This window comes from Oncorhynchus gorbuscha, linkage group LG01 (assembly GCF_021184085.1).
Source record: "Oncorhynchus gorbuscha isolate QuinsamMale2020 ecotype Even-year linkage group LG01, OgorEven_v1.0, whole genome shotgun sequence".
In the NCBI taxonomy this organism is placed as follows: domain Eukaryota; kingdom Metazoa; phylum Chordata; class Actinopteri; order Salmoniformes; family Salmonidae; genus Oncorhynchus; species Oncorhynchus gorbuscha.
Window position 1 is genome coordinate 103,872,301 of NC_060173.1, and position 26,769 is coordinate 103,899,069.

General features: G+C 41.6%; 1 protein-coding gene across 2 annotated transcripts; it reads left to right on the forward strand.

The window, feature by feature from the left end:
* The first annotated feature begins 104 nt into the window (after positions 1-104).
* Positions 105-17,023, forward strand: LOC124048147 (ADP-ribosylation factor-like protein 5A). Of its 2 annotated transcripts, none has more exons than XM_046368635.1 (6): positions 105-230; positions 5,812-5,872; positions 9,767-9,914; positions 10,134-10,217; positions 10,695-10,846; positions 16,324-17,023. In XM_046368635.1, the coding sequence occupies exons 3-6, from the start codon at positions 9,771-9,773 to the stop codon at positions 16,370-16,372; spliced, it is 429 nt and encodes a 142-aa protein (XP_046224591.1). In that variant the 5' UTR covers positions 105-230; positions 5,812-5,872; positions 9,767-9,770; the 3' UTR covers positions 16,373-17,023. The 2 variants fall into 2 exon arrangements, with proteins under 2 accessions (XP_046224591.1, XP_046224581.1); XM_046368625.1 differs by lacking the exon at positions 105-230 and adding an exon at positions 294-711.
* The last annotated feature ends 9,746 nt before the right edge of the window (positions 17,024-26,769 follow it).

Here is a 26,769-nt window from a genome sequence, read left to right on the forward strand (position 1 = left end):
GGAATGGCATTTTCCCACGTGGGGTCCCTGCATTTTCTACTGTCAATTGGGTTTGTGCAGAAAACGTTTGGGAATCCCGGGTTAGACCCCGCATGAACTGAATATACGATCTTATTAAATATATGGCATTTTGTGAATGGCTGCAATTGCCTCACTCCAAATGATGAATGACCTGAAGTGCCTATGGATGCAGTACTACTGGATAGTGGGCTTTGCACACATAATGCAATGTAACGTATATGGTGTCACCCTAAACTTTATTCGTCATAATTGTCTCTGATTTGGTAATCACTCTGGAATCCATCCTCACTGGGCGGATTGTGGAGAGAGCATGCGTCGGTGTTGACGACTGCACTCCAGGGCTAGCTAATCAGCTACGGTTGTATTGTGTAGCTAGAAATGCAATAACGTCGTCCTGTAATTCTATTTCGGCCATAAAGGAAAAGCCTTCGTGCAAAAATGATAACTTTATCAATAAGCGTTGATATTACTGGTCTCTTTTCCACCGTCAAATATTGCCAGGTCGTGTGACTGCATTGCCCGATTTACGTTAGCAACATCTTCAGATAGCAAGCTAGCTAGCCAGCCAGTCAGCTAGTTACCTAGCTAAATTACTGCCAAATTGGTCGTAGTTAGTTGCCTCCAAAGGCTCTACAACAACAGCCATGGGAATCATTTTCACCAAACTATGGAGGCTTTTCAATCATCAAGGTATGTCAGACCTATCGTTGACGGCGAGTGTGTAGTTAGCTAGTTAGCGTAGCACGTTTCCTAGCGTCTAACGTATCCAGCTGAGTTCATGTTGTTATTTAGATAGTCCAGCTGTTAACCAACAGCCAAGAATGTTCCAGTGTTTACAAAACTGCTAGCTTGCTATTACATTATATATATATATATATATACCCAACGAATTATAATAATTACCTTACACCCCCCCCCATATACATTATAATAAATATATATATATATATATATACATTATATATATATATATATATATATATGGGGGGGGGGTGTAAAGTAATTATTATTATAATTCGTTGGGTGTTTATCTGTCCTATTTCACTCATGTGGGAGTTGGACATCTTTTTTTCATATCCCAACCTCCCCTGACTGAGAGACCCTCTGAGACGGCCAGGGTCTGCCATTATTAACGGCGACCCTGGAGCAATTAGGGTTTCGCTGCACCTGCGATGACATCAGCAAATATGTGTACTTTGGTTTGAAGGGCACGTCGACAGCTCGTGGAACTACAGACCTTTCGGTTACAGGCCCAACGCTCTATCTGTTAGGCTACCTGCCGTCCACAAAGTACTGTAGTGTAATACACAGGAGGTTGGTGGCAACTTAATTGGGGAGGACGGGCTTGTGGTAATGCCTGGACTGGTATCATTCCATTCGTTAGGTTCCAGCCATTATTATTAGCCATCCTCCCCTGGTGTAATAGCTAGCTATATTGAATGATATCACCATGTGTTTTGTATATTGTTATAGCTATATCAGTACTGCATTGTTCAGAGAGCCTTGGTTCTGGACCGCAACTATGGGAGTCTGTTGGGACATTGAGATGACATTTGGACTCCCGTCCTCGCTGTGTACCACGAGTTGAGTCAGCCTAGCTAAAGTTCAGGATCACTGGAGAGTAAAATGGAACTTGAATATTAATTTTGAGCTATAGCCCAGCAACTGGCCTTTGATGCAGTATTTTTCCTGTTTTCCCACACAGATGGTCAGCTAAGAGCTGTGCTGAATGTCTTCTTTAGTGCACTGTGTTTTTGTCTAATTTAGCTGAAAATGTAATCAATCCCTCCCTGCTGAATCCTGAACTAACTCAATCTGTAAACAGATCTGTGCGAACCTGTAACACGAGACCCGAGGGCAGCAGAGTGCTCCTATGGAAAATTCTCTCTCTTGGCCTCTTTTTATGTAGTATGTGGGCCTATTCTCAGGGGGTCACTGAATGGTAAAGGTTTGTTTGCCTAGTCAAATCAAGGTCTTATACATAAACAGTCCCAGATATTGAAACTAAAGACTTCACTTTAGTTTTCCCAGGTTTACTGTTCACTCCTATCCCCACATGCAGTCAGTGCTACATCAGGATGTGTTTACCTATGGATGAACACGAAGCACTCATGACGACGACGAATACTGTTCTGTTGTACTAGGCTGGTCCCAGATGTTTGTGTTTGCTAACTAAATTGCTGTCATTGTCAAGCCTAACATGTTTGGCATGGAAATTCCATTAGGAGTTGATAAGAGAGCCACTGTTGTCGCAGGCTGTTTACCTGTTACTGCCAGACAGCCAGGCCACTCTCCGCGGGGTCGATAGAAAGCGGATGTTTCCGTTTTTCAGGAATACGGTATTTTCCACCTAACTTCCATTTCCCCTGAAAAACATGTGTGGACTCTGCTCAGGCATCTTTTTTTTACGCCTGCTAGGTTAGGTTAGAGACGGGTATACCTCCCACCCAAAGCATGTCCCATCATGAAGAGCTTTTTATGCGTTTCAAGTAGTGATTGGGGGAAAAATTTGATACAGTTACATATTGGGATATTATTTTTGACGTTTTATTGACAATATTGCAATATTAATAGTGTTGTGAGGTCCCTGCCAATTCCCAGCCCTAGTTTAAGGCTGCTGAAAGGGGGAAATATGAGCGTTTTCAACAACTATTGACCCACTTTATTCAGTGTATGTCAGTGTAACTCTTGTTACAGGCATACAGCATGACCCATCTCTTAGCGGTTCCATATTGGTTCAGTCAGAGCAATACTGTAGCTGAATTGTCTCTTCAAAACCTAGGATAGTTTCATTGGACTCTCCTCTCACAATGTCTTTATTTGTAATATAAAGACCATGTCTTCTCACATAGGCCTATTGTAATTGGCTATACCCGGTGTCTGGGGAAGGCTTTGATTGGTAGTCGTCCACAAGCAACAGTGTTCCACGTGTCATAAAGACCATGGTCCGAGAGACGTTAAGTTTATGTCGCTGTGTCAGTAGTACTTCAAACAGGAATTTCAAAGACTTCTCAATGTGGGCTGTGGCAGTTTTAAATAAAAAACAGCAGTTCATTCACAAGGTGAATGACAAGTAAAATAGACTAGCACAGCACCAGGTACAAAGGTTCTTTACAGTGAATATAGTTGATATTGTTGATGGAACTGTGTGCACCAATTTGAACTGCAACACAGCCTAAAACACCTGAGGTACCTTTGCAACAGAGACTAGGTCTTATGCATTAGTTTACGCAAGACTAACTGGAGACCTCAAACTCAGGTGACAGATGTGTTTTCAGCACTTATTTCCATGACTGATCAAAACTAGTTTTCTCCTGGCTGTCTCTTGACCGTCTGCAGCAGACATATGGCACCAAAGTATCGTGATAATATCGTATCGTCCCTGGCGTTTCCCAGCCCTAGTGTCTATCTAGATAACGCCCACCAAAAAAAGTGTCTACATAATGTCATAGCTTACACCCCCCCCCCCACATGGGAAGTTGGCTTCCCGTGCTACTTTGTGTCATCTGAAGTTGTTTCGTAAAGCAAAAATAGGAATTTCCCCATTTCTTAAAAAATGAACGTCAAAGTAGTCTTATTTGTGACCGGGAATGGAAGTAGACCACTCCATTTACTGTAAACAGTCCAGAGAAGCAGTCGAGTTGAAGCCTGGTGCTGTAGCCTAAACACAGGGGATTGTGCTGCAGGTCTGCCAAAAATACATGTAGCAAGAGACGGGAAGAGAAATGACGAAGGGGAGTGAGTACTAAGGACGAAGGGGAGTGAGCACTAAGGACGAAGGGGAGTGAGCATTAAGGACGAAGGGGAGTGAGCATTAAGGACGAAGGGGAGTGAGCATTAAGGACAGAGGGGAGTGAGCATTAAGGACAGAGGGGAGTGAGCATTAAGGACAGAGGGGAGTGAGCATTAAGGACAGAGGGGAGTGAGCATTAAGGACAGAGGGGAGTGAGCATTAAGGACAGAGGGGAGTGAGCATTAAGGACAGAGGGGAGTGAGCATTAAGGACAGAGGGGAGTGAGCATTAAGGACAGAGGGGAGTGAGCATTAAGGACAGAGGGGAGTGAGCATTAAGGACAGAGGGGAGTGAGCATTAAGGACAGGGGGAGTGAGCATTAAGGACAGGGGGAGTGAGCATTAAGGACAGGGGGAGTGAGCATTAAGGACAGGGGGAGTGAGCATTAAGGACAGGGGGAGTGAGCATTAAGGACAGGGGGAGTGAGCATTAAGGACAGGGGGAGTGAGCATTAAGGACAGGGGGAGTGAGCATTAAGGACAGGGGGAGTGATTAAGGACAGGGGGAGTGAGCATTAAGGACAGGGGGAGTGAGCATTAAGGACAGGGGGAGTGAGCATTAAGGACAGGGGGAGTGAGCATTAAGGACAGAGGGGAGTGAGCATTAAGGACAGAGGGGAGTGAGCATTAAGGACAGAGGGGAGTGAGCATTAAGGACAGAGGGGAGTGAGCATTAAGGACAGAGGGGAGTGAGCATTAAGGACAGAGGGGAGTGAGCATTAAGGACAGAGGGGAGTGAGTAGGCCTAGCTCTAGATCCAATCCAAATATACACTGCCAACTCCTGCCTGTGGCTTTTAAAAGGGGTGGATATTGTTTCAGCTTATTAGTCATATGTTTGCTCAGCCTGCTGTGTTCATATCTGTCTGGATTAGCCATACTGGACATGTCTTGAATTCCGGTCAAGGTGTGGTTTTTGCATTAGTACGAACCATCCCGATGACCTTGTACGAACCATCCCGATGACCTTGTACGAACCATCCCGATGGCCTCGCAAGCTTAAATTCTCTTTTCATTACCGCTACATGGATACAGAATGTAAGCTTGCCAGATCAGGATAGTTCGTACGAGGCTAGTTTTGTATAGGCCATGTACCTTCTTCAGTCATACTCATGAGGACTAGACTAACTTCACGGGTGTAATGTCTTGTCTAGTGGCATCTAGCACCATGCTAACAACATTGTAGTGTGTGGGCTAAGAGTATCCTGTATTTTGTTTTGGTCCAGTGTTTCTTGTTGGTGTTAATTTGTCTGTCTGCCAGTGATAATGTTTACATGGAGCCGTATGTTTGAGTGCAGATGGCTTTGTTCAGTTGAGCAGGTGGGTCAGTGTCCGGTCTGTGTTCAGCTGAGCAGGTGGGTCAGTATCCGTTATGTGTGTGCCATCCATTACCGACAGCTGCTGCTTTAAACCTTAGCAAGCACAGCACTGAGACCACTCACTCTAGTGTGTTTGTCTCTGGCACTGCCATGTCTCAGAGAAAGGGCAGTGAGAGAGCCGTTTGAATATGTGTGTAACATTGCAGTTTATCACTGTGAAGTCTTAAGTCTTGCAGCTCCTATAATTACATTTACATTTAAGTCATTTAGCAGACGCTCTTATCCAGAGCGACTTACAAATTGGTGCATTCACCTTATGACATCCAGTGGAACAGTCACTTTACAATAGTGCATCTAAATCTTAAAGGGGGGGGGGGAATACTTATCCTATCCTAGGTATTCCTTAAAGAGGTGGGGTTTCAGGTGTCTCCGGAAGGTGATGATTAGTTTGTTTAGTTTATGTAAGTCGCTCTGGATAAGAGCGTCTGCTAAATGACTTAAATGTAAATGACTGTGCTGTGGAGAGCTGAATAACACATAACCAAATGACTCGATTGTGCTGCTCCATATTGGGAGCGTAGGTCAGCCACTGGGCATTGAAGTCAGACTTATTTTAAGTTTATAGTGTCTCGTGATTATTTGATTGTGTTTTTAAAATGTATTTCTTCTCACTTTTTCAGAGCACAAGGTTATTATTGTGGGCCTGGACAATGCAGGGAAGACCACCATTCTTTACCAGTTGTAAGTAGCCTATTGTACCCTTTTTTAAGAGGAAGAGAGGGACGTCTATGAAAGGGAAGATGTAATTTATGTAGTGCTTTTCATTATACTGATAATCTCAAAGACTGTAAGAACTAAAACAAAGTAGGCCTACATGAAGTTATTGGGTTGGACAGTGGTCTTCAACAGAGGCTGTTATTGGGTTGGACAATGGTCTTCAACAGAGGCTGTTATTGGGTTGGACAATGGTCTTCAACAGAGGCTGTTATTGGTTTGGACAATGGTCTTCAACAGAGGCTGTTATTGGGTTGGATGTATAGGTCACATCCAACTCCGGTGGGCTGCACATAGGCCAAGCCTAGAACAGTTTCCTGAAAGTCAGTCAAGAAGAGCCTTCACGCTTCACCCTCAGCACTCTCCTCTGCCTCTCTGTTCTCAGCTCTTCTGATGCTCTGAAGCAGGCTTGGTTGGGTGGGGCTGCTATGCCATTTATGCTGTTCTATTGGTTTTCATATCAACTTTCTTTCGTTGTCAATCCTAGTCATATTAGCAACCCATCTTAGTTGTTGCATCTTTAGATACCCCCTATTTCTAAGTTGCTAACAGATATTTTCATCTTATCACAAAATAGAACTGCTATTAGGTGCTCTGTTTAGAATGGTGTTTTCCTGCAAATTCCATTTGGGCAAATTACGTTTTATTGGCTGCTTCATTACATGAGTTGCATGTTCTGTTAAGATGCATTACCATAATCTAAATGTGATTTCTGTCATTCTGAGCACCGTGGGTGGACGCCATAATGGTTTATGTACACAATGCATATGGGTTAGAGGTCGACCGATTAATTAGGGCCGATTTCAAGTTTTCATAACAATCGGAAATCGGTATTTTTGGGTGCCGATTTTGCAGATTTTATATTTTTTTATATACCTTTATTTAACTCAGCAAATGAGTTAAGAACACATCCTTATTTTCAATGACGGCCTAGAAACGGTGGGTTAACTGCCTTGTGCAGGGGCAGAACGATAGATTTTCACCTTGTCAGCTCGGGGGATCGAATCTTGCAACCTTACAGTTAACTAGTCCAACGCTCTAACCACCTGCCTCTCATTGCACTCCACGAGGAGCCTGCCTGTTACGTGAATGCAGTAGAAGCCAAGGTAAGTTGCTAGCTAGCATTAAATTTATCTTATTAAAAAAACAATCAATCAATCATAATTACTAGTTATAACTACACATGGTTGATGATATTACTACTACTATTATTTATCTAGCGTGTCCTGCGTTCCATATAATCGATGCACGCTGGGGGATGATTTAACAAAACCGCAGTTGCGAAAATAGCACAATCGTTGGACGGCTGTATCTAACCATAAACACAAATGCCTTTATTAAAATCAGTACACAGAGGTATATATTTTGAAACCTGCATATTTAGCTAAAAGAAATCCAGGTTAGCAGGCAATATTAACCAGGTGAAATTGTCACTTTTCTTGCGTTCATTGCACACAGAGTCAGGGTATATTGTTGTAGCTGAATCAGAATTAGTTAGGTAACAGATAAATAAGTTGTTTTATTTACATTGAGATACTTGTCATTAGAATGTCTCTTTTTGGACTATACTGTCGGCAGTTGCATTTTTCCTTTCTTCTCTAGGGAAAAGTCACTTGGGGCCCAGAGGGGGGAGAGGTCAGAATGGAACATTGTCTTCCAATGTGACTGTATCTGTTAAACCATGTGATGGGAAGATGTTGTGGAAAATTCCAAGATTATGTTATAGTGCTTGTAAGATTATTTTATAATCTTTGTATTGCATTAGAATGGTTGTTTTATTAGACAGAATAGAATCTGTCGAATATTGTGTGTGTTCCACTGAGGATGGGCCTCTATGAGATAGCACTGGCAGAGTAGATTTACAATGTCTTTGGCCAATAAAGCCTAAAAAGCATTCCAGATCGTGAGGTAATGTTTTGGTACTATGAAGTACAAGGTATGAGATTAGAATCTCGATTTAGAGACCAAACTGAACGATAATTTATAGCTAATGCTATCTGGCTATGGGATACTCCTTTTTTTAAGTAAAAGGCCCTTTGTGAAGAGTTCCTGAGATCTGTGGTTTGTCATGTAAGTTGAGAGGGGTGGATCTTTGCTATAAAATATCTGTTGCCATTATGTTAACACTGAGAATTCATTTATAGACAATGAATTGATCTGAGAGTCAAAGGCCTATGGGGAAGCTCATATAATTACAGATTAAGTTTAAAATATAACTCTGACTTGTGTGTGGTTTGTAAACTCTCCTGATTTAGTAATACAGGAAATTACCACGACAATATGCAACAGTTTGGGCAGCCTGGCTCATTGCGAACTAATTTGCCAGAATTTTACGCAGTTATGACACAACATTGAAGGTTGTGCAATGTAACAAGAATATTTAGACTTAGGGACGCCACCCGTTAGATAAAATACCGAACGGTTCCGTATTTCACTGAAATAATAAACATTTTGTTTTCGGAAGAGGGGAGTGAGCATTAAGGACAGAGGGGAGTGAGCATTAAGGACAGAGGGGAGTGAGCATTAAGGACAGAGGGGAGTGAGCATTAAGGACAGAGGGGAGTGAGCATTAAGGACAGAGGGAGTGAGCATTAAGGACAGAGGGGAGTGAGCATTAAGGACAGAGGGGAGTGAGCATTAAGGACAGAGGGGAGTGAGCATTAAGGACAGAGGGGAGTGAGCATTAAGGACAGAGGGGAGTGAGCATTAAGGACAGAGGGGAGTGAGCATTAAGGACAGAGGGGAGTGAGCATTAAGGACAGAGGGGAGTGAGCATTAAGGACAGAGGGGAGTGAGCATTAAGGACAGAGGGGAGTGAGCATTAAGGACAGAGGGGAGTGAGCATTAAGGACAGAGGGGAGTGAGCATTAAGGACAGAGGGGAGTGAGCATTAAGGACAGAGGGGAGTGAGCATTAAGGACAGAGGGGAGTGAGCATTAAGGACAGAGGGGAGGAGCATTAAGGACAGAGGGGAGTGAGCATTAAGGACAGAGGGGAGTGAGCATTAAGGACAGAGGGGAGTGAGCATTAAGGACAGAGGGGAGTGAGCATTAAGGACAGAGGGGAGTGAGTATTTAATGAAGAGGGGAGTGAGTAGGCCTAGCTCTAGATCCAATCCAAATATACACTGCCAACTCCTGCCTGTGGCTTTTAAAAGGGGTGGATATTGTTTCATCTTATTAGTCATATGTTTGCTCAGCCTGCTGTGCCCATATCTGTCTGGATTAGCCATACTGGACATGTCTTGAATTCCGGTCAAGGTGTGGTTTTTGCATTAGTACGAACCATATATTAAGTTAAATTTGATTATATTAAGTTAAAATAAGTGTTCATTCAGTATTGTTGTAATTGTCATTATTACAAATACATTTTTAAACATCGGCCGATTAATCGGTATCGGCTTTTTTGTCCTCCAATAATCTATATCGCTGTTGAAAAATCATAATCGGTCGACCTCTAATATATGGGTCCAGTAAATTTCTCAAATGGCCAGTAAATTCAAATCTTCCCGGTCACGTTGTCCGGCACCATATTTTCCTAACGGAAATCTTGATATCACCAGATTTATTTTATTTTGTTGGACCCGGGATTTGAACTGCCAACCCTCCGGTTTCTGGCTCATCTCTCTAACTGCTAGGCTGCCTGCCTAAGGCCTTTGGACTATAAGGAGTAACGTTAGACTCCTTTTGTCCAATATTGAGCTAGGTTTTGGTTAACCCACAGTTCATGGAAGAATGATACAATGAGGCATAGATTACAAAGTGAAGTGAACTCCGGGAACCCCATTGTTCTCATGCCTACCAGAATTCTATCTGACTTTTTTTTTGCATTGATTGAGAACCTTCTGTGCTTGTGATGCAGTTCTATGAACGAGGTGGTGCACACCTCTCCTACAATAGGCAGCAACGTGGAGGAGATAGTGGTGAACAACACTCATTTCCTGATGTGGGACATCGGAGGGCAGGAGTCACTGAGATCCTCCTGGAACACGTACTACACAAACACAGAGGTCAGACCACGTATTGTGGCTGTATGGCAGTTATTATTATTTTGTAGTTTTATTTTGTATTAAATTAACAAAAACTGCTCAACAATATTGCTATGCAATTTTTTTTTAAACAGCTCAATGTTTCCAGTGTTTTTATTTCGGTATAAGAGCAATTTAATGTAAAGTGTTACCGGCTGTCTTTTTAACTGTCCTTATCGCTCTCCCCATCTTTCTCTTCAGTTTGTGATCATAGTGGTGGACAGCACTGACCGAGAGAGAATCTCTGTCACCAAAGAGGAGCTCTACAGAATGCTTGCACATGAAGTGAGTTGTTGGTCTTCTTGTTCATGTTTTATGTGAGAGGACGTATGACAATATGTGTGGGTCAAGATGGTATGAGTTCAATACAACCCACAGCAGAAGACATGGCAGCAGCCGGTGTTCCATGATGGTCTATGACACACGTGTCAAACTCATTCCACGGAGGTCCGAGTGTCTGCGTGTTTTTTGCTCCACCCTTGTACTTGATTGTTGAATTAAGGTCACTAATTAGAAAGGAACTCCCCTCACCTGGTTGCCTAGGTCTTGATTGAAAGGAAAAACTCAAAACACGCAGACACTGTCCTTCGTGGAATGAGTTTGATACTCCTAGTCTATGAGCATACGGGCACCTCTCGCTTTTTCTCCTCATCCTCCTTCTATTCCCTCATTGTATCATTTACTACCAGTCCTTCTCCTCCATCCCTTTTAGTACTCCATCGTTGAAATTAAGTGTGTTAAACTCCAAATCCCCCCCCTCAGGATCTGAAGAAGGCGGGCCTGCTGATCTTTGCTAACAAGCAGGATGTGAAGGGCTGCATGTCTGTGGCTGAGATCTCCCAGAGCCTGCAGCTCACATCAGTCAAAGACCACCAGTGGCACATCCAGGCCTGCTGCGCCCTCACTGGGGAGGGGTAAGAGATTTTATTTTCTCCTTGGCGGACCAGACCACTCTCATTAAAACTAGCACTTGTCTCGAACATTGACTAAATTGGTGTCAGCTAACCATTTTAGGGACTGGTGCTGTTCCATGACCCCAAGGTTGAGAAACTGCTGTAGACAGTGCTAGCACTGGTAGTACTGGCAATCCTTTACTTAGGCATACAGTGCATTTGGAAAGTATTCAGACCCCTTGACTTTTTTCACATTTTGTTACATTTTAGAATAAGGCTGTAACATGTATTAAAAAGTTATGTTTACTCTTCAATCTACACACAATACCTCATAATGATCAAGTAAAAACAGGTTTTCAGACATTTTTGCAATGTATTAAAACAAAACTATCACATTTACATAAGTATTCAGACCCTTTACTCAGCACTCTGTTTAAGCACCTTTTGGCAGTGATTACAGCCTCAAGTCTTCTTGGGTATGATGCTACAAGCTTGGCACACCTGTATTTGGGGAGTTTCTCCTCTTCTTCTCAGCAGATCATCTCAAGCTCTGTCAGGTTGGATGGGGAGCGTCGCTACACAGCTATTTTAAGGTCTCCAGGTTTGATTTGATTTGTATCTCTTTTTGTCCCCTTTTGACTAATCTTCCAAGAGTCCTTAAACATTAAAATACAATTTATAATACGAACACATTTTCACATATAACACACTATTACAAACTTACATAATATACTAGCATAATGACCCAATAAATACTCAATCTAAAAAATATTGATTCTTCATCTACTATAGTCCCACAACATTTCTACATACTATATTTAAAATTGTTTTAAAATAATGTTTACATTTATATATTGAAAGGTTTCTAGTTTGCTCAGTTAATTTATTCCATTTCTTTATTGCTCTAAATCGAAATGTTCTTTTGCCTATTTCTCTTTTCTGTCTGGATAACGCATAGATGGTGGACAATCTATTCCTAGTATTTACGGAATGTCTGTCTCTTACCAACTGAATACCATTGTGAATAGAACTTGGCTGTTTTAAATTATGTATATTATGAAATAAAATAAGCATGTTTTTTTTTTCCAAATGATCCTGTCCATTGATGACCAACCAAGAACACTGTGCATGACTGCAACAGGAGAACCATATCTCCACCTTAAAACAATCCTTGCTGCTTTATTCTGTGCATTCTACAGTCTCCTAACTTCACTTAATGATGCATTTCCCCTGACCACAGAACAGTAGTTCACCTGACTCTCAATTAATGCTTGTGTTATTTGCTGAAGATATTTTCCTGGTAAATATTTAGCTATCCTTCTGATTATGCATGCTGTTTTTTTATTGTTTTTTTTACATAGATTAGTTATTTGAGACGACCATGATAAGCAATTGTCTAGCTGCACTCCCAATAGTTTGGTTTCTGCCACTTCTTCAATTTGTACTCCTCCCATACTTAATTGTATCCCATGCTGTTTTGGCCTTTTCCTAGTTGAACAGACCAACATAACTTTGGTTTTCTTGATGTTTAAAACAAGTTTGTTTTGGCAAACCCACTTCCCGATATTCTCCAAATCTCCTTGTAAAGCTTGCTGTACCTGTTTAACCGATTATCTTGCTGCATAAATTATAGTATCATCTGCAAATATTAGTAGCTAGTAGAAATGGAACCATTGATATAGGTGGACTGTTTCCTGTCAGTTAGATATGACTGTACCCGATTCAATGCTATTTCATGATCCACTAAATCAAATGCTGCACTGAAATCTAAAAATAGTACACTCACAAACTTGCCATTATCCATAGCATTGAGCCACTGGTCAGTCCCGTCAACCAATGCAGTGGTAGTGGAATGGTTTTTATGATAAGCATGCTGATTGGCTGTAATCAGATCATTCTTTCCCATGTACTCCCACATTTATCTGCTCACAATACCCTCCAATATCTTACTGAGTGTAGGGAGTAGACTAATTGGTTGACTATTGGCAGGAGTAATGGGTTCTTTGCAGTCTTTCGGAATAGGTTACAGTTTCACATGCTTCCATACATTTCCAAACATCCCCTTTTCAAGTGACCAATTAAAAATGTATTTCAGTGGAACTGCAATCTGGGGAGCAGCACAGCGAAGCAAAAAGTTGTCCATAAGACCATAACCTGTAGATTTACCATCAGGTAATGACTTCAATAGGTTTAACACCTCGTCCACTGACACCGTTTGTAGACTAAAAGAGCAGATCTTGTTGTTCATAATATGATCATCAATCCATTGGACAATAGCTTGTTTGGAAGAATGTATGTTTACATTGTTGCTCAGTAATTTAATTTTCTTTGTAAAAAAAATCTGCAAAATGATTGGCAATATCAACTGGTTTTGTTATTATTCTCCCGTCAACCTCCACACTAGATGGGCATGATCAGATAGATGTACCAAGTAAGCCCTTAACTGTGTTCCATACCTTTTTACAATCATTTTTAGAATCAATAAACGCATCGCTGTAAAAACTTTTTTTCCTTTCGATTCAATTTAACTGCATAATAACGTAATGTTCTATAATTCTGTTCATCAATTTCTAATTTTGACTTGGCTGCTAAGACTTTTGCCATATTTCTTTGAGAAAAAGGCTCACCCAGTTCATCATCAATCCATGGAGATGGACGGGCACCAACTGTACTCTTTCTTATAGGGGCATGAGGGTCCATTACCTCAGTGAGCAAATCAATAAAACATTCTGTAGGGTGATTTAAATCATCCTCTAGATAAATCAGCTCCCAGGGTACAGCAGCCAAATCATTTAGAAATAGCTCATGATTAAATGTTTTAAAACGTATTTTGACCACAATCCTAGGGGGTGTCTTTGGAACTTGGTGTTCATGGTTATGGTCACAATATTATGGTCTGTCCATCCCACTGGAATTGATCTGGCTTTTAAGCATTTCAATAGTATATTACAGAAAATCAGATCTCCATCTCCAGAGATGTTCGATCAGGTTCAAGTCTGGACTCTGGCTGGGCCACTCAAGGACATTCAGAGACTTGTCCCAAAACCACTCCTGCTTTGTCTTGGCTGTGTGCTTAGGGCTGTTGTCCTGTTGGAAGGTAAACCTTCGCCCCAGTCTGCGGCCCTGAGTGCTCTGGAGCAAGTACAATTGAAGTCAGAAGTTTACATACACCTTAGCCAAATACATTTAAACTCAGTTTTTCACAATTCCTGACATTTAATCTTAGGTCAGTTAGGATCACCACTTTATTTTAAGAATGTGAAATGTCAGAATAATAGTAGAGTGATTTATTTCAGCTTTTATTTCTTTCATCACATTTCCTGTGGGTCAGAAGTTCACACACACAATTAGTATTTGGTAGCATTGCCATTAAATTGTTTAACTTGGGTCAAATGTTTCGGGTAGCCTTCCACAAGCTTCCCACAATAAGTTGGGTGAATTTTGGACCATTCCTCCTGACAGTAACTGAGTCCGGTTTGTAGGCCTCCTTGCTCGCACACGCCTTTTCAGTTCTGCCCACAAATGTTCTATAGGGTTGAGGTCAGGGCTTTGTGATGACCACTCCAATACCTTGACTTTGTTGACCTTAAGCTATTTTGCCACAACTTTGGAAGTATGCATGTGGTCATTGTCCATTTGGAAGACTCATTTGTGACCAAGCTTTAACTTCCTGACTGATGGCTTGATGTTGCTTCAATATATCCACGTAATTTTCCACCCTCATGATGCCATCTATTTTGTGAAGTGCACCAGTCCCTCCTGCAGTTGCAAACCGTTGTCTGGCTTTTTTATGGTGGTTTTGGAGCAGTGGCTTCTTCCTTGCGGAGTGGCCTTTCAGGTTATGTCGATATTGTTTTACTGTTTATATAGATACTTTTGTACATGTTTCAACCAGCATCTTCACAAAGTCCTTTGCTGTTGTTCTGGGATTGATTTGCACTTTTTGCACCAAAGTAAGTTCATCTCTAGGATACAAAACGCGTCTTCTTCCTGAGCGGTATGACGGCTGCGTGGTCCCATGGTGTTTATATTTGCATACTATTGTTTGTACAGATGAACGTGGTACCTTCAGGCATTTGGAAATTGCTCGCAGAGATGAACCAGACTTGTGGAGGTCTACCTTCTTCTTTTTTTTCTGAGGTCTTGGCTGATTTCTTTTGATTTTCCCATGATTTCAAGCAGAGAGGCACTGAGTTTGAAGGTAGGCCTTGAAATGCATCCACAGGTGCACCTTCAATTGACTTAAATTATGTCAATCAGCCTATCTGAAGCTTCTAAAGCCATGACATAATTTTCTGGAATTTTTCAAGCTGTTTAAAGGCACAGTCAACTTAGTGTATGTAAACTTCTGACCCACTGGAATTGTGATACAGTGAATTATAAGTGAAATTATCTGTCTGTAAACAATTGTTGGAAAAATGAATTGTGTCATGCACAAAGTAGATGTCCTAACCGACTTGTCAAAACTATAGTTTGTTAACAAGAAGTTTGGAGTGGTTGAAAAACTAGTTTTAATGACGCCAACCTAAGTGTATGTAAACTTCTGACTTCAACTACATCTCTCTGTACTTTGCTCTGTTCATCTTTCCTTTGATCCTGACAAGTCTCCCAGTCCCTGTTGCTGAAACGCATCCCCTTAGCATGATGCTGCCACCACCATGCTTCACCGTAGGGGTGGTTCCAGGTTTCCTCCAGAGAATATTGTTTCTCATGGTCTGATGGTCTTTAGGTGCTCCAAAGCAGGCTGTCATGTGCCTTTTCCTGAGGAGTGACTTCTGTCTGGCCACTCTACCATAAAGGCCTGATTGGTGGAGTGCTGCAGAGATGGTTGTCCTGGAAGGTTCTCCCATATCCACAGAGGAACTCCGGCGCTCTGTCAGAGTGACCATCGGGTTTTTGGTCACCTCCCTGACCAAGGCCCTTTTCCCCTAATTGCTCAGTTTGGCTGGCTCGGCCAGCTCTATGAAGAGTTTTTGTGGTTCCAAACTTCTTCCATTTAAGAATGATGAAGGCCACTGTGTTCTTGGGGACCTTCAAGGCTGCAGAAATGTTTTGGTAACCTTCCCCAGATCTCTGCCTCGACACAATCCTCTTTCGGCGCTCTTCGGACAATTCCTTCGACCTCATGGCTTGGTTTTTCCTCTGACATGCACTGTCAACTGTGCGACCTATATAGACAGGTGTGTGTGCCTTTCCAAATCATGTTTAATCAATTGAATTACCACAGGTGGACTCCATTCAAGTTGTAGAAACATCTCAAGGAGGATGAATGGAAACAGGATGCACAAGAGCTCAATTTCGAGTCTCATAGTAAAGGGTCTGAATACTTTTTTGTTTAGAATAAGTAACATAACAAAATGTGGGAAAACGGAAGGTCTGAATACTTTCTAAATGCACTGCGTGTTAGTCGGAAGAACATACATTTGTGAAGTATCAAAATATATTCCCACAAACTGATAAATCCATTATCTTGTTTCCTTATGTCTCCCTACCTTTAGGTTGTGCCAAGGCTTGGAATGGATGACGTCACAACTGCGAGTCAGATGACCTTTGACCCTGATCAACAACAAAAACAACAGGTGTGCTGTTCCTCTCCTTTTCTCTACACCTTCAGTCCTGAGGGGTGTAGTGGTTGGTTGACGGGTGGCCCTCTCCATGAAGCCTCTGACCTGACCCAGCCGGCCAGACTTCCAGGATTTAGTTTTTCTGCTGCGTGTTTATTTATTACTACAAAACACTGCTCTGACTGAGAACTGTGAGCAACCAGAACCGAAAAACTCTACCTTTTCTGGAAAGAAAAGTTCAGCAAAAGACTGATAAGAATTCCGGTGTGTTGAATTTCTGAATCTGCAAGGTTGGTTTTCCAACTAAAAAAAGATATGGACTATCTGGGACTGGAGGTGAGCTTGGACTTAAAGAGGACTCGTATTTAGTTGTTTGGGTGAGCCTGCCTGCCCAGCGTGGCCTTGTTTCAGTATTGCCATACTGTCTGAGATGGTGGTATTGCCCTATGTGTACAATCCAGTATTTACATTATGACTGTGTCCCAAATGGCGCTCTATTCCTTAATTCACATTTCATTACCTTGTGCCTGCTGCGTCGGAATCCTGAAGTGATGATGGCTGAAGATCCAACTCTCTCAGCTCATATGAAATACATTGGAAAAATAAAGTGTTTTTATCTGTTTTGGGTTCATTACATTTGTCGTGAATGTGTATTTATTTGACAGGTAAGAAATATTCCTGTTTCTGGTTATCTTCGTATACCCTTGTAATGTGGTTTTGTCATTCTCAGGGATACAAACTAGTCACCTTTAGGCGAAATTCGCCGTTTTGAATCCAAAATAGGTGACCTATGTGATTCGTGTAGATCCGATGAGAACGTTTGGGAGGGGGGGTATGGATCACTATTGGCTGTAAAGTAGAAATAGAATGAAACAAAAAGGTATTCTATCCAATATCCTCGATATTGCTCCAAACGAGCTGGTTGTATCCAAGGCTCAGCCAATCGTTTACATAACAACAGAAATCAGCACAACAAGCGACTGAAGAGAGAAGAGACCACCATCAGCGCTGTGGGAAGACAGCGGAGAAGAATGGCAGCTTGCCAGCGCGTCCCTGAACGATAACGAAGAGGTAATGTTAGATGAGAAGCCTGACCACATGACGGGGGTGAGAAGGTGATGAAGAGTACTTAATGAGCTGTAACCGAAAAACAACTGTCATTTGGAAAGTGAGGTGAGGGAGAAAGTATTTTTAGCATTGTTAAGAATCTTGCTAACTGGATCGAAATCTCCGTAAGCTAGCCAGAGACATGTTGAGCAACATTAGCCAATTTAATTGATTACAATTGAGTTTATGAAAATTAGCTGACTAATAAAGTCAGACCGCTAATGTTACAACATCAGATGAGATGACATTAGTAACCTAACCAATTCGCTATAGTAATGAAACAGGGAGGGAGCCGGTCTCGAACCCTCGACCTTCTAGCCCGAAGTCCAGCGCTCTATCGATTGTGCCCCTAAAGTGTTGCCAACTCCTCAGTAAGGGAAGTAGCTATTGGCTGTCCTATTTTTTTTTAATCAACTTTTTTTAAATGTTTATTATTCGTAAAACAAATATCAACCTACATCAAACATGTCTAGCAAACCAAACACAGGTATTAACAATGCTCAAACATACAAAAAAATATAAATAAAATGCAAAAAATAAACAATTTAAGTGCAATTATATTCACTCTGAAAATGTCTTGTTATAATGATTCATGAATATATTCTTTTTGTTATTTACTAGGGTTAGTGTTTTAATAAGATAATTAAATTCAATCAGAAAATTGGTAATTTTGGTATAGAATTTTGGAATTCTTGTTTGTGTATAAAGTATTTGGCAACAATAATTTTAAAAATTAACTAATTTCAGTGGTTTTGTTATCATTGCAATAGTAATATATATATTTTATGTTAAAATTATAGGCAGTGTTCATAATGGTAAATAAGTACTTTGCAAGGTTTTCCCAAAATTCGGGTACAAATTTACATTCAAAGAACAAGTGAGACAGATTCTCACCTTTTTCACAGAAAATTCAGATATCATCAATAGCCACAAATTTGGACATCATAGAATTACATGGATATATCTTATGCAAAATGTTGAAGTGCTCCCTTTTCTGATCATCACTTGATTTCCCTGAATTTACAAGCTACTAAAAAATCAAAAGGTACTCAAGGATATTGGATAGAATGCCTTTTTGTTTCATTCTATTTCTACTTTTAGATGATTTTTTTCCCAAGTGCAATATATAGATGTGTGTGTGGTTACAAGCACTCTATTATAAAGGCCGTCATGGCTAACTGCAATATTAGTGTATTGTTCTTTCTCAAGAGTGTCATTTGCTGTAAAGTCTAGGCAACAAATAACATTGGATTGCTTTTTTTTAGCTGTGAGTTAGGTTCACATTAACCACTTTATTTTACACACAGAGACTGATCATGTAGCTCATATTATTGGTGGTTTAATTAGTTAAACTGCATTCCCCCTAGCAGGGATTTTTTTTGCATGTTTCAGTGCAACAAAAAAAAGTGTCACCTTTTTGGGCCCTCACCAGTTTGCAACCCTGTATTCTTCAATCAAATCCAATCAAATCAAATGTATTTATATAGCCCTTCGTACATCAGCTGATATCTCAAAGTGCCGTACAGAAACCCAGCCTAAAAAAAATCCCCAGCTTCAATGAATGCAGCCTCCGATCCATTCCGTTGTCCTGTTTGTAAGGCCATCAGACTGTTAAACAGCCACCACTAACATTGAGTGGCTGCTGCCAACACACTGTCATTGACACTGACCCAACTCCAGCCATTTTAATAATGGGAATTGATGGGAAATGATGTAAATATATCACTAGCCACTTTAAACAATGCTACCTTATATAATGTTACTTACCCTACATTATTCATCTCATATGCATATGTATATACTGTACTCTACATCATCGACTGCATCCTTATGTAACACATGTATCACTAGCCACTTTAACTATGCCACTTTGTTTACTTTGTCTACACACTCATCTCATATGTATATACTGTACTCGATACCATCTACTGTATGCTGCTCTGTACCATCACTCATTCATATATCCTTATGTACATGTTCCTTATCCCCTTACACTGTGTATAAGACAGTAGTTTTGGAATTGTTAGTTAGATTACTTGTTGGTTATCACTGCATTGTCGGAACTAGAGGCACAAGCATTTCGCTACACTCGCATTTAACATCTGCTAACCATGTGTATGTGACAAATAAAATTTGATTTGATTTGATTTGAAACCCCAAACAGCAAGCAATGCAGGTGTAGAAGTACGGTGGCTAGGAAAAACTCCCTAGAAAGGCCAAAACCTAGGAAGAAACCTAGAGAGGAACCAGGCTATGTGGGGTTGCCAGTCCTCTTCTGGCTGTGCCGGGTGGAGATTATAACATAACGTGGTCAAGATGTTAAAATGTTCATAAATGACTAGCATGGTCGAATAATAATAAGGCAGAATAGTTTAAACTGGAGCAGCAGCACGGCCAGGTGGACTGGGGACAGCAAGGAGTCATCATGTCAGGTAGTCCTGGGGCATGGTCCTAGGGCTCAGGTCCTCCGAGAGAGAGAGAGAATTAGAGAGAGCATATGAGAGAGCCCCAGTAAGCCAGTGACTCAGCCCCTGTAATAGGGTTAGAGGCAGAGAATCCCAGTGGAAAGAGGGGAACCGGCAAGGCAGAGACCGCAAGGGCGGTTCGTTGCTCCAGAGCCTTTCCGTTCACCTTCCCACTCCTGGGCCAGACTACACTCAATCATATGACCCACTGAAGAGATTAGTCTTCAGTAAAGACTTAAAGGTTGAGACCGAGTTTGCGTCTCTGACATGGGTAGGCAGACTGTTCCATAAAAATGGAGCTCTATAGGAGAAAGCCCTGCCTCCAGCTGATTGCTTCGAAATTCTAGGGACAATTAGGAGGCCTGCGTCTTGTGACCGTAGCGTATGTGTAGGTATGTACGGCAGGACCAAATCAGAGAGATAGGTAGGAGCAAGCCCATGTAATGCTTTGTAGGTTAGCAGTAAAACCTTGAAATCAGCCCTCACTTTGACAGGAAGCCAGTGTAGAGAGGCTAGCACTGGAGTAATATGATCAAATTCTTTGGTTCTAGTCAGGATTCTAGCAGCCATATTTAGCACCAACTGAAGTTTATTTAGTGCTTTATCCGGGTAGCCGGAAAGTAGAGCATTGCCGTAGTCTAACCTAGAAGTGACAAAAGCATGGATTCATTTTTCTGCATCATTTTTGGACAGAAAGTTTCTGATTTTTGCAATGTTACGTAGATGGAAAAAAGCTGTCCTTGAAATGGTCTTGATATGTTCTTCAAAAGAGAGATCAGGATCCAGAGTAACGCTGAGGTCCTTCACAGTTTTATTTGAGACGACTGTACAACCATTAAGATTAATTGTCAGATTCAACAGAAGATCTCTTTGTTTCTTGGGACCTAGAACAAGCATCTCTGTTTTGCCCGAGTTTAAAAGTAGAAAGTTTGCATCCATCCACTTCCTTATGTCTGAAACACATGCTTCCAGCAAGGGCAATTTTGGGGCTTCACCATGTTTCATTGAAATGTACAGCTGTGTGTCATCCGCATAGCAGTGAAAGTGTGAAAGTATGTTTTCGAATAACATCCCCAAGAGGTAAAATATATAGTGAAAACAATAGTGGTCCTAAAACGGAACCTTGAGGAACACCGAAATTTACAGTTGATTTGTCAGAGGACAAACCATTCACAGAGACAAACTGATATCTTTCCGACAGATAAGATCTAAACCAGGCCAGAACTTGCCCGTGTAGACCAATTTGGGTTTCCAATCTCTCCAAAAGAATGTGGTGATCGATGGTATCAAAAGCAGCACTAAGGTCTAGGAGCACGAGGGCAGATGCAGAGCCTCGGTCCGATGCCATTAAAATGTAATTTACCACCTTCACAAGTGCCGTCTCAGTGCTATGATGGGGTCTAAAACCAGACTGAAGCATTTCGTATACATTGTTTGTCTTCAGGAAGGCAGTAAGTTGCTGCGCAACAGCCTTTTCTAAAATTTTTGAGAGGAATGGAAGATTCGATATAGGCCGATAGTTTTTTAATATTTTCTGGGTCAAGGTTTGGCTTTTTCAAGAGAGGCTTTATTACTGCCACTTTTAGTGAGTTTGGTACACATCCGGTGGATAGAGAGCCGTTTATTATGTTCAACATAGGAGGGCCAAGCACAGGAAGCCGCTCTTTCAGTAGTTTAGTTGGAATAGGGTCCAGTATGCAGCTTGAAGGTTTAGAGGCCATGATTATTTTCATCATTGTGTCAAGAGATATAGTACTAAAACACTTGAGCGTCTCTCTTGATCCTAGGTCCTGGGAGAGTTGTGCAGACTCAGGACAACTGAGCTTTGAAGGACTACGCAGATTTAAAGAGGAGTCCGTAATTTGCTTTCTAATAATCATAATCTTTTCCTCAAAGAAGTTCATGAATTTATCACTGCTAAAGTGAAAGTCATTCTCTCTTGGGGAATGCTGCTTTGTAGTTAGCTTTGCGACAGTATCAAAAAGGAATTTCGGATTGTTCTTATTTTCCTCAATTAAGTTAGAAAAATAGGATGATCGAGCAGCAGTAAGGGCTCTTCGGTACTGCACGGTACTGTCTTTCCAAGCTAGTCGGAAGACTTCCAGTTTGGTGTGGCGCCAATTCCGTTCTAATTTTCTGGAAGCTTGCTTCAGAGCTCGGATATTTTCTGTGTACCAGGGAGCTAATGTTTTTAGTTTTTAGGGGTGCAACTGCATCTAGGGTATTGCGCAAGGTTAAATTGAGTTCCTCAGTTAGGTGGTTAACTGATTTTTGTCCTCTGGCGTCCTTGGGTAGACAGAAGGAATCTGGAAGGACATCAAGGAATCTTTGTGTTGTCTGTGAATTTATAGCACGACTTTTGATGTTCCTTGGTTGGGGTCTGAGCAGATTATTTGTTGCAATTGCAAACGTAATAAAATAGTGGTCCGATAGTCCAGGATTATGAGGAAAAACATTAAGATCCACAACATTTATTCCATGGGACAAAACTAGGTCCAGCATATGACTGTGACAGTGAGTGGGTCCAGAGACATGTTGGACAAAACCCACTGAGTCGATGATGGCTCCGAAAGCCTTTTTGGAGTGGGTCTGTGGACTTTTCCATGTGAATATTAAAGTCACCAAAGATTAGAATATTATCTGCTATGACTACAAGGTCCGATAGGAATTCAGGGAACTCAGTGAGGAACGCTGTATATGGCCCAGGAGGCCTGTAAACAGTAGCTATAAAAAGTGATTGAGTAGGCTGTATAGATTTCATGACTAGAAGCTCAAAAGACGAAAACGTCTTTTTCTTTTTTGTAAATTGAAATTTGCTATCGTAAATGTTAGCAACACCTCTGCCTTTGCGGGATGCACGGGGGATATGGTCACTAGTGTAGCCAGGAGGTGAGGCCTCATTTAACACAGTAAATTCATCAGGCTTAAGCCATGTTTCAGTCAGGCCAATCACATCAAGATTATGATCAGTGATTAGTTCATTGACTATAATTGCCTTTGAAGTAAGGGATCTAACATTAAGTAGCCCTATTTTGAGATGTGAGGTATCACGATCTCTTTCAATAATGACAGGAATGGAGGTGGCCTTTATCCTAGTGAGATTGCTAAGGCGAGCACCACCATGTTTAGTTTTGCCCAACCTAGGTCAAGGCACAGACACGGTCTCAATGGTGATAGCTGAGCTGACTACACTGACTGTGCTAGTGGCAGACTCCACTAAGCTGGCAGGCTGACTAACAGCATGCTGCCTGGCCTGCACCCTATCTCATTGTGGAGCTAGAGGAGTTAGAGCCCTGTCTATGTTGGTAGATAAGATGAGAGCACCCCTCCAGCTAGGATGGAGTCCGTCACTCCTCAGCAGGTCAGGCTTGGTCCTGTTTGTGGGTGAGTCCCAGAAAGAGGGCCAATTATCTACAAATTCTATCATTTGGGAGGGGCAGAAAACAGTTTTCAACCAGCGATTGAGTTGTGAGACTCTGCTGTAGAGCTCATCACTCCCCCTAACTGGGAGGGGGCCAGAGACAATTACTCGATGCCGACACATCTTTCTAGCTGATTTACACGCAGAAGCTATGTTGCGCTTGGTGATCTCTGACATCTTTGGTGCCGACGTGGATAATCTCTACACTCGCCAGTTTTAGCTTTCGCCAGCACCATCTTCAGATTAGCCTTAACGTCGGTAGCCCTGCCCCATGGTAAACAGTGTATGATCGCTGGATGATTAGTTTTAAGTCTAATACTGCGGGTAATGGAGTCGCCAATGACGAGAGTTTTCAATTTGTCAGAGCTAATGGTGGGAAGCTTTGGCGTCTCAGACCCCGTAACGAGAGGAGTAGAGACCAGAGAAGACTCGGCCTCTGACTCCGACTCGCTGCTTAATGGGGAAAACCAGTTGGAAGTTTCTGTTGGCTGAATAAGCAACACCGGTTGAGCGTTCCTACAGCATTTCCTTCCAGAATCCGTGAGAAAGTTGTCCGGCTGCGGGGACTGTGCCAGGGGATTTATACTACTATCTGTACTTACTGGTGGCACAGACGCTGTTTCATCCTTTCCTACACTGAAATTACCCTTGCCTAACGATTGCAGCTGAAGCTGGGCTTGTAGCACAGCTATCCTCGCCGTAAGGCGAGTACAGCGACTGCAATTAGAAGGCATCATGTTAATGTTACTACTTAGCTTCGGCTGTTGGAGGTCCTGACAAATCGTGTCCAGATAAAGCGTCAGGAGTGAAAAAGTTGAGGGGGAAAAAAAAAAATATATATATATATATATATATATATATATATATATATATAAATGGTAATTAAAAAGTAAAAACTGTAAAGTTGTCAGGTAGCAAAATAGGTTGGCAACAAAACACACAGCAACTCGAAAACAAGTCAATCTCTTGGGGGCAGTTTGTTCTAGTGTGGACCATTGGACTCATGTTCAGCATTCGTTTTGAGAAAAATGGCCTCTGATGGACAGACCGGGAGCAGTGAGAGAGTGACACAGTCTGTGGGACAGCTGAAGACAGGATGAGGAACACAGCCGAACAAGGCCTTGTCCAAGGCAAGTAAATCCTTTATCCCACACTTTGGAAATCTCTTGCTTAGCTTCACATGGGGAAGATCTCTTGCTTAGCTTCACATGGGGAATATCTCTTGCTTAGCTTCACATGGGGAAGATCTCTTGCTTAGCTTCACATGGGGAATATCTCTTGCTTAGCTTCACATGGGGAATATCTCTTGCTTAGCTTCACATGGGGAATATCTCAATTGTTGTCCTCTCTCCTCATCTCCTCAAACCAAGTTGGTTGAGAGAGCCAGAGATCACTCCTCTGACTTTCTCCAATCGGTTTTGAGTAGGAAATGACGAGTATGCAATTGAGATCTTCCCATAGAAAGGGTGAGCAGACAGACATAAGGAGAGGTGAGAAACTGCAGGACTAAGTACTGTTCCAGGTTGAGCTATAATGTATATTCATAATGGTTCAGATTTCAATATTTCTATGGACAGTACATTCCGGAACAGCACTTCAACACGAGAGTTGACATTTGCATACTGTAGTATGTTTCTACAGTAGGAGACCATTATTTTCTCACTTTCAGTTTTACAATGAGATGACTTTTAGTTGGCATAGCGAGATTCATTTATTTTAGAATTGTCATATGTTAGTCATCAAAAGGGAATAAGCAAGCAAATAATGTCCAATTGTAAGAGAATAACATACAAGTATTAAGGTAGGAGTGTATTGTCACTGATTACTCAGTTGTGAAACACCATTCTATTGGTCACTTGTCCAGAGTGAAACCATAGAGAATGAGGGAGGCCTCTAGTGGCCAAAAGCCAGTATTAGCATGAGCACTGCCATTGAGTGCTTCAACCATTTTAATGTAGTCAACTGGGTGGGACTTCCAACCTCATTGGCTGCTCTCTCCTGGTGACCCTGTTGGGGTCATGTCCAACCTGTATAAGCCAATCTTGAAGAAGAAAATGTACTACTTCAAATGGAGATGGCCTCAATGGCGCTGCCCATGCTGTCACAGACCCTATAATAGCACAGATATGTTTTTTTTTGAGTCCTCAATCTATCTCTGAGTGGAACAGAGGAACTGTCTTCAACAAATAGTATTGTCATTGGTTGTAAATGTGTCACTGTGTCAAACACCATAAACATGAGAATTATGTAATCTGAAAGGTGAGTACCACTATTCTCACATATGATGCTGAAGTGTTCCATGCTGCAAAAAAAATTTTTTCTCAATGAGAATACCCTGTAGAAATTAAAGATACATAAAAAATGCAGACATGTTCACCCTACATACATTATGAAGATAGTCAAATAAAAACATTTGCCACCGTTAATGGAAAATGTGCATTACTCAGCATGCAGTATGAAAAAACAAGACCGCAGTCCTAAAGCATTCAAGTCCTAGTCACTTTATGGGCTACTGACCCCTATATGTCAGTTACCCATTATAACACCCAGACAGGTGTCTGGACTGGGTGACTGTCCAGTCACAGTGGTATGGTATTGGTAAACATGCCAGGATCATTTGCACAGTTATGTCATGATGACCTATGACACTCACCACATCTTACCTCTGTGTTTATGGGGAGAGTTGTTTTCCCAGGAGTTAGTGATGGGATTATTGAGAGCTGAGGCTGTAGCTATCAATGTGCAGCTGCTAATGTCCTCCATCATGTAATTTCCTTCAATAACTAAGCTGCATCTTCTAGCTTCTCCCCTGGTGTAAGCGTTTCGCTGTTAGCCTACACCTGTTGTCCACGAAGCATGTTTATTTATTTTATTTCACCTTTATTTAACCAGGTAGGCTAGTTGAGAACAAGTTCTCATTTGCAACTGCGACCTGGCCAAGATAAAGCAAAGCAGTTGAACACATTTCAGCACCACAGAGTTACACATGGAATAAACAAACATACAATCAATAATACAGTAGAAAAGTCTTTATACAGCATGTGCAAATGAGGTAAGATAAGGGAGGTAAGGCAATAAATAGGCAATGGTGGCGAAGTAATTTCAATATAGCAATTAAACACTGGAATGGTAGAATGTGCAGAAGATGAATTTGCAAGTAGAGATACTGGGGTGCAAAGGAGCAAGATAAATAGCAGTATGGGAATGAGGTAGATTGGATGGGCTATTTACAGATGGGCTATGTACAGGTGCAGTGATCTGTGAGCTCCTCTGACAGCTGCTGCTTAAAGCTAGTGAGGGAGGTAAGAGTGTCAAGCTTTAGTGATTTTTGCAGTTCGTTCCAGTCATTGGCAGCAGAGAACTGGAAGGAAAGGCGGCCAAAGGAAG

Excerpts from the sequence above, each read along its gene's own strand:
- LOC124048147 (XM_046368625.1), top strand. The coding sequence starts at position 666 with ATGGGAATCATTTTCACCAAACTATGGAGGCTTTTCAATCATCAAG. Across the intron at positions 9,915-10,133 it reads CGTACTACACAAACACAGAG|TTTGTGATCATAGTGGTGGA; the intron begins GTCAGACCACGT and ends CTTTCTCTTCAG. Across the intron at positions 10,218-10,694 it reads ACAGAATGCTTGCACATGAA|GATCTGAAGAAGGCGGGCCT; the intron begins GTGAGTTGTTGG and ends CCCCCCCCTCAG.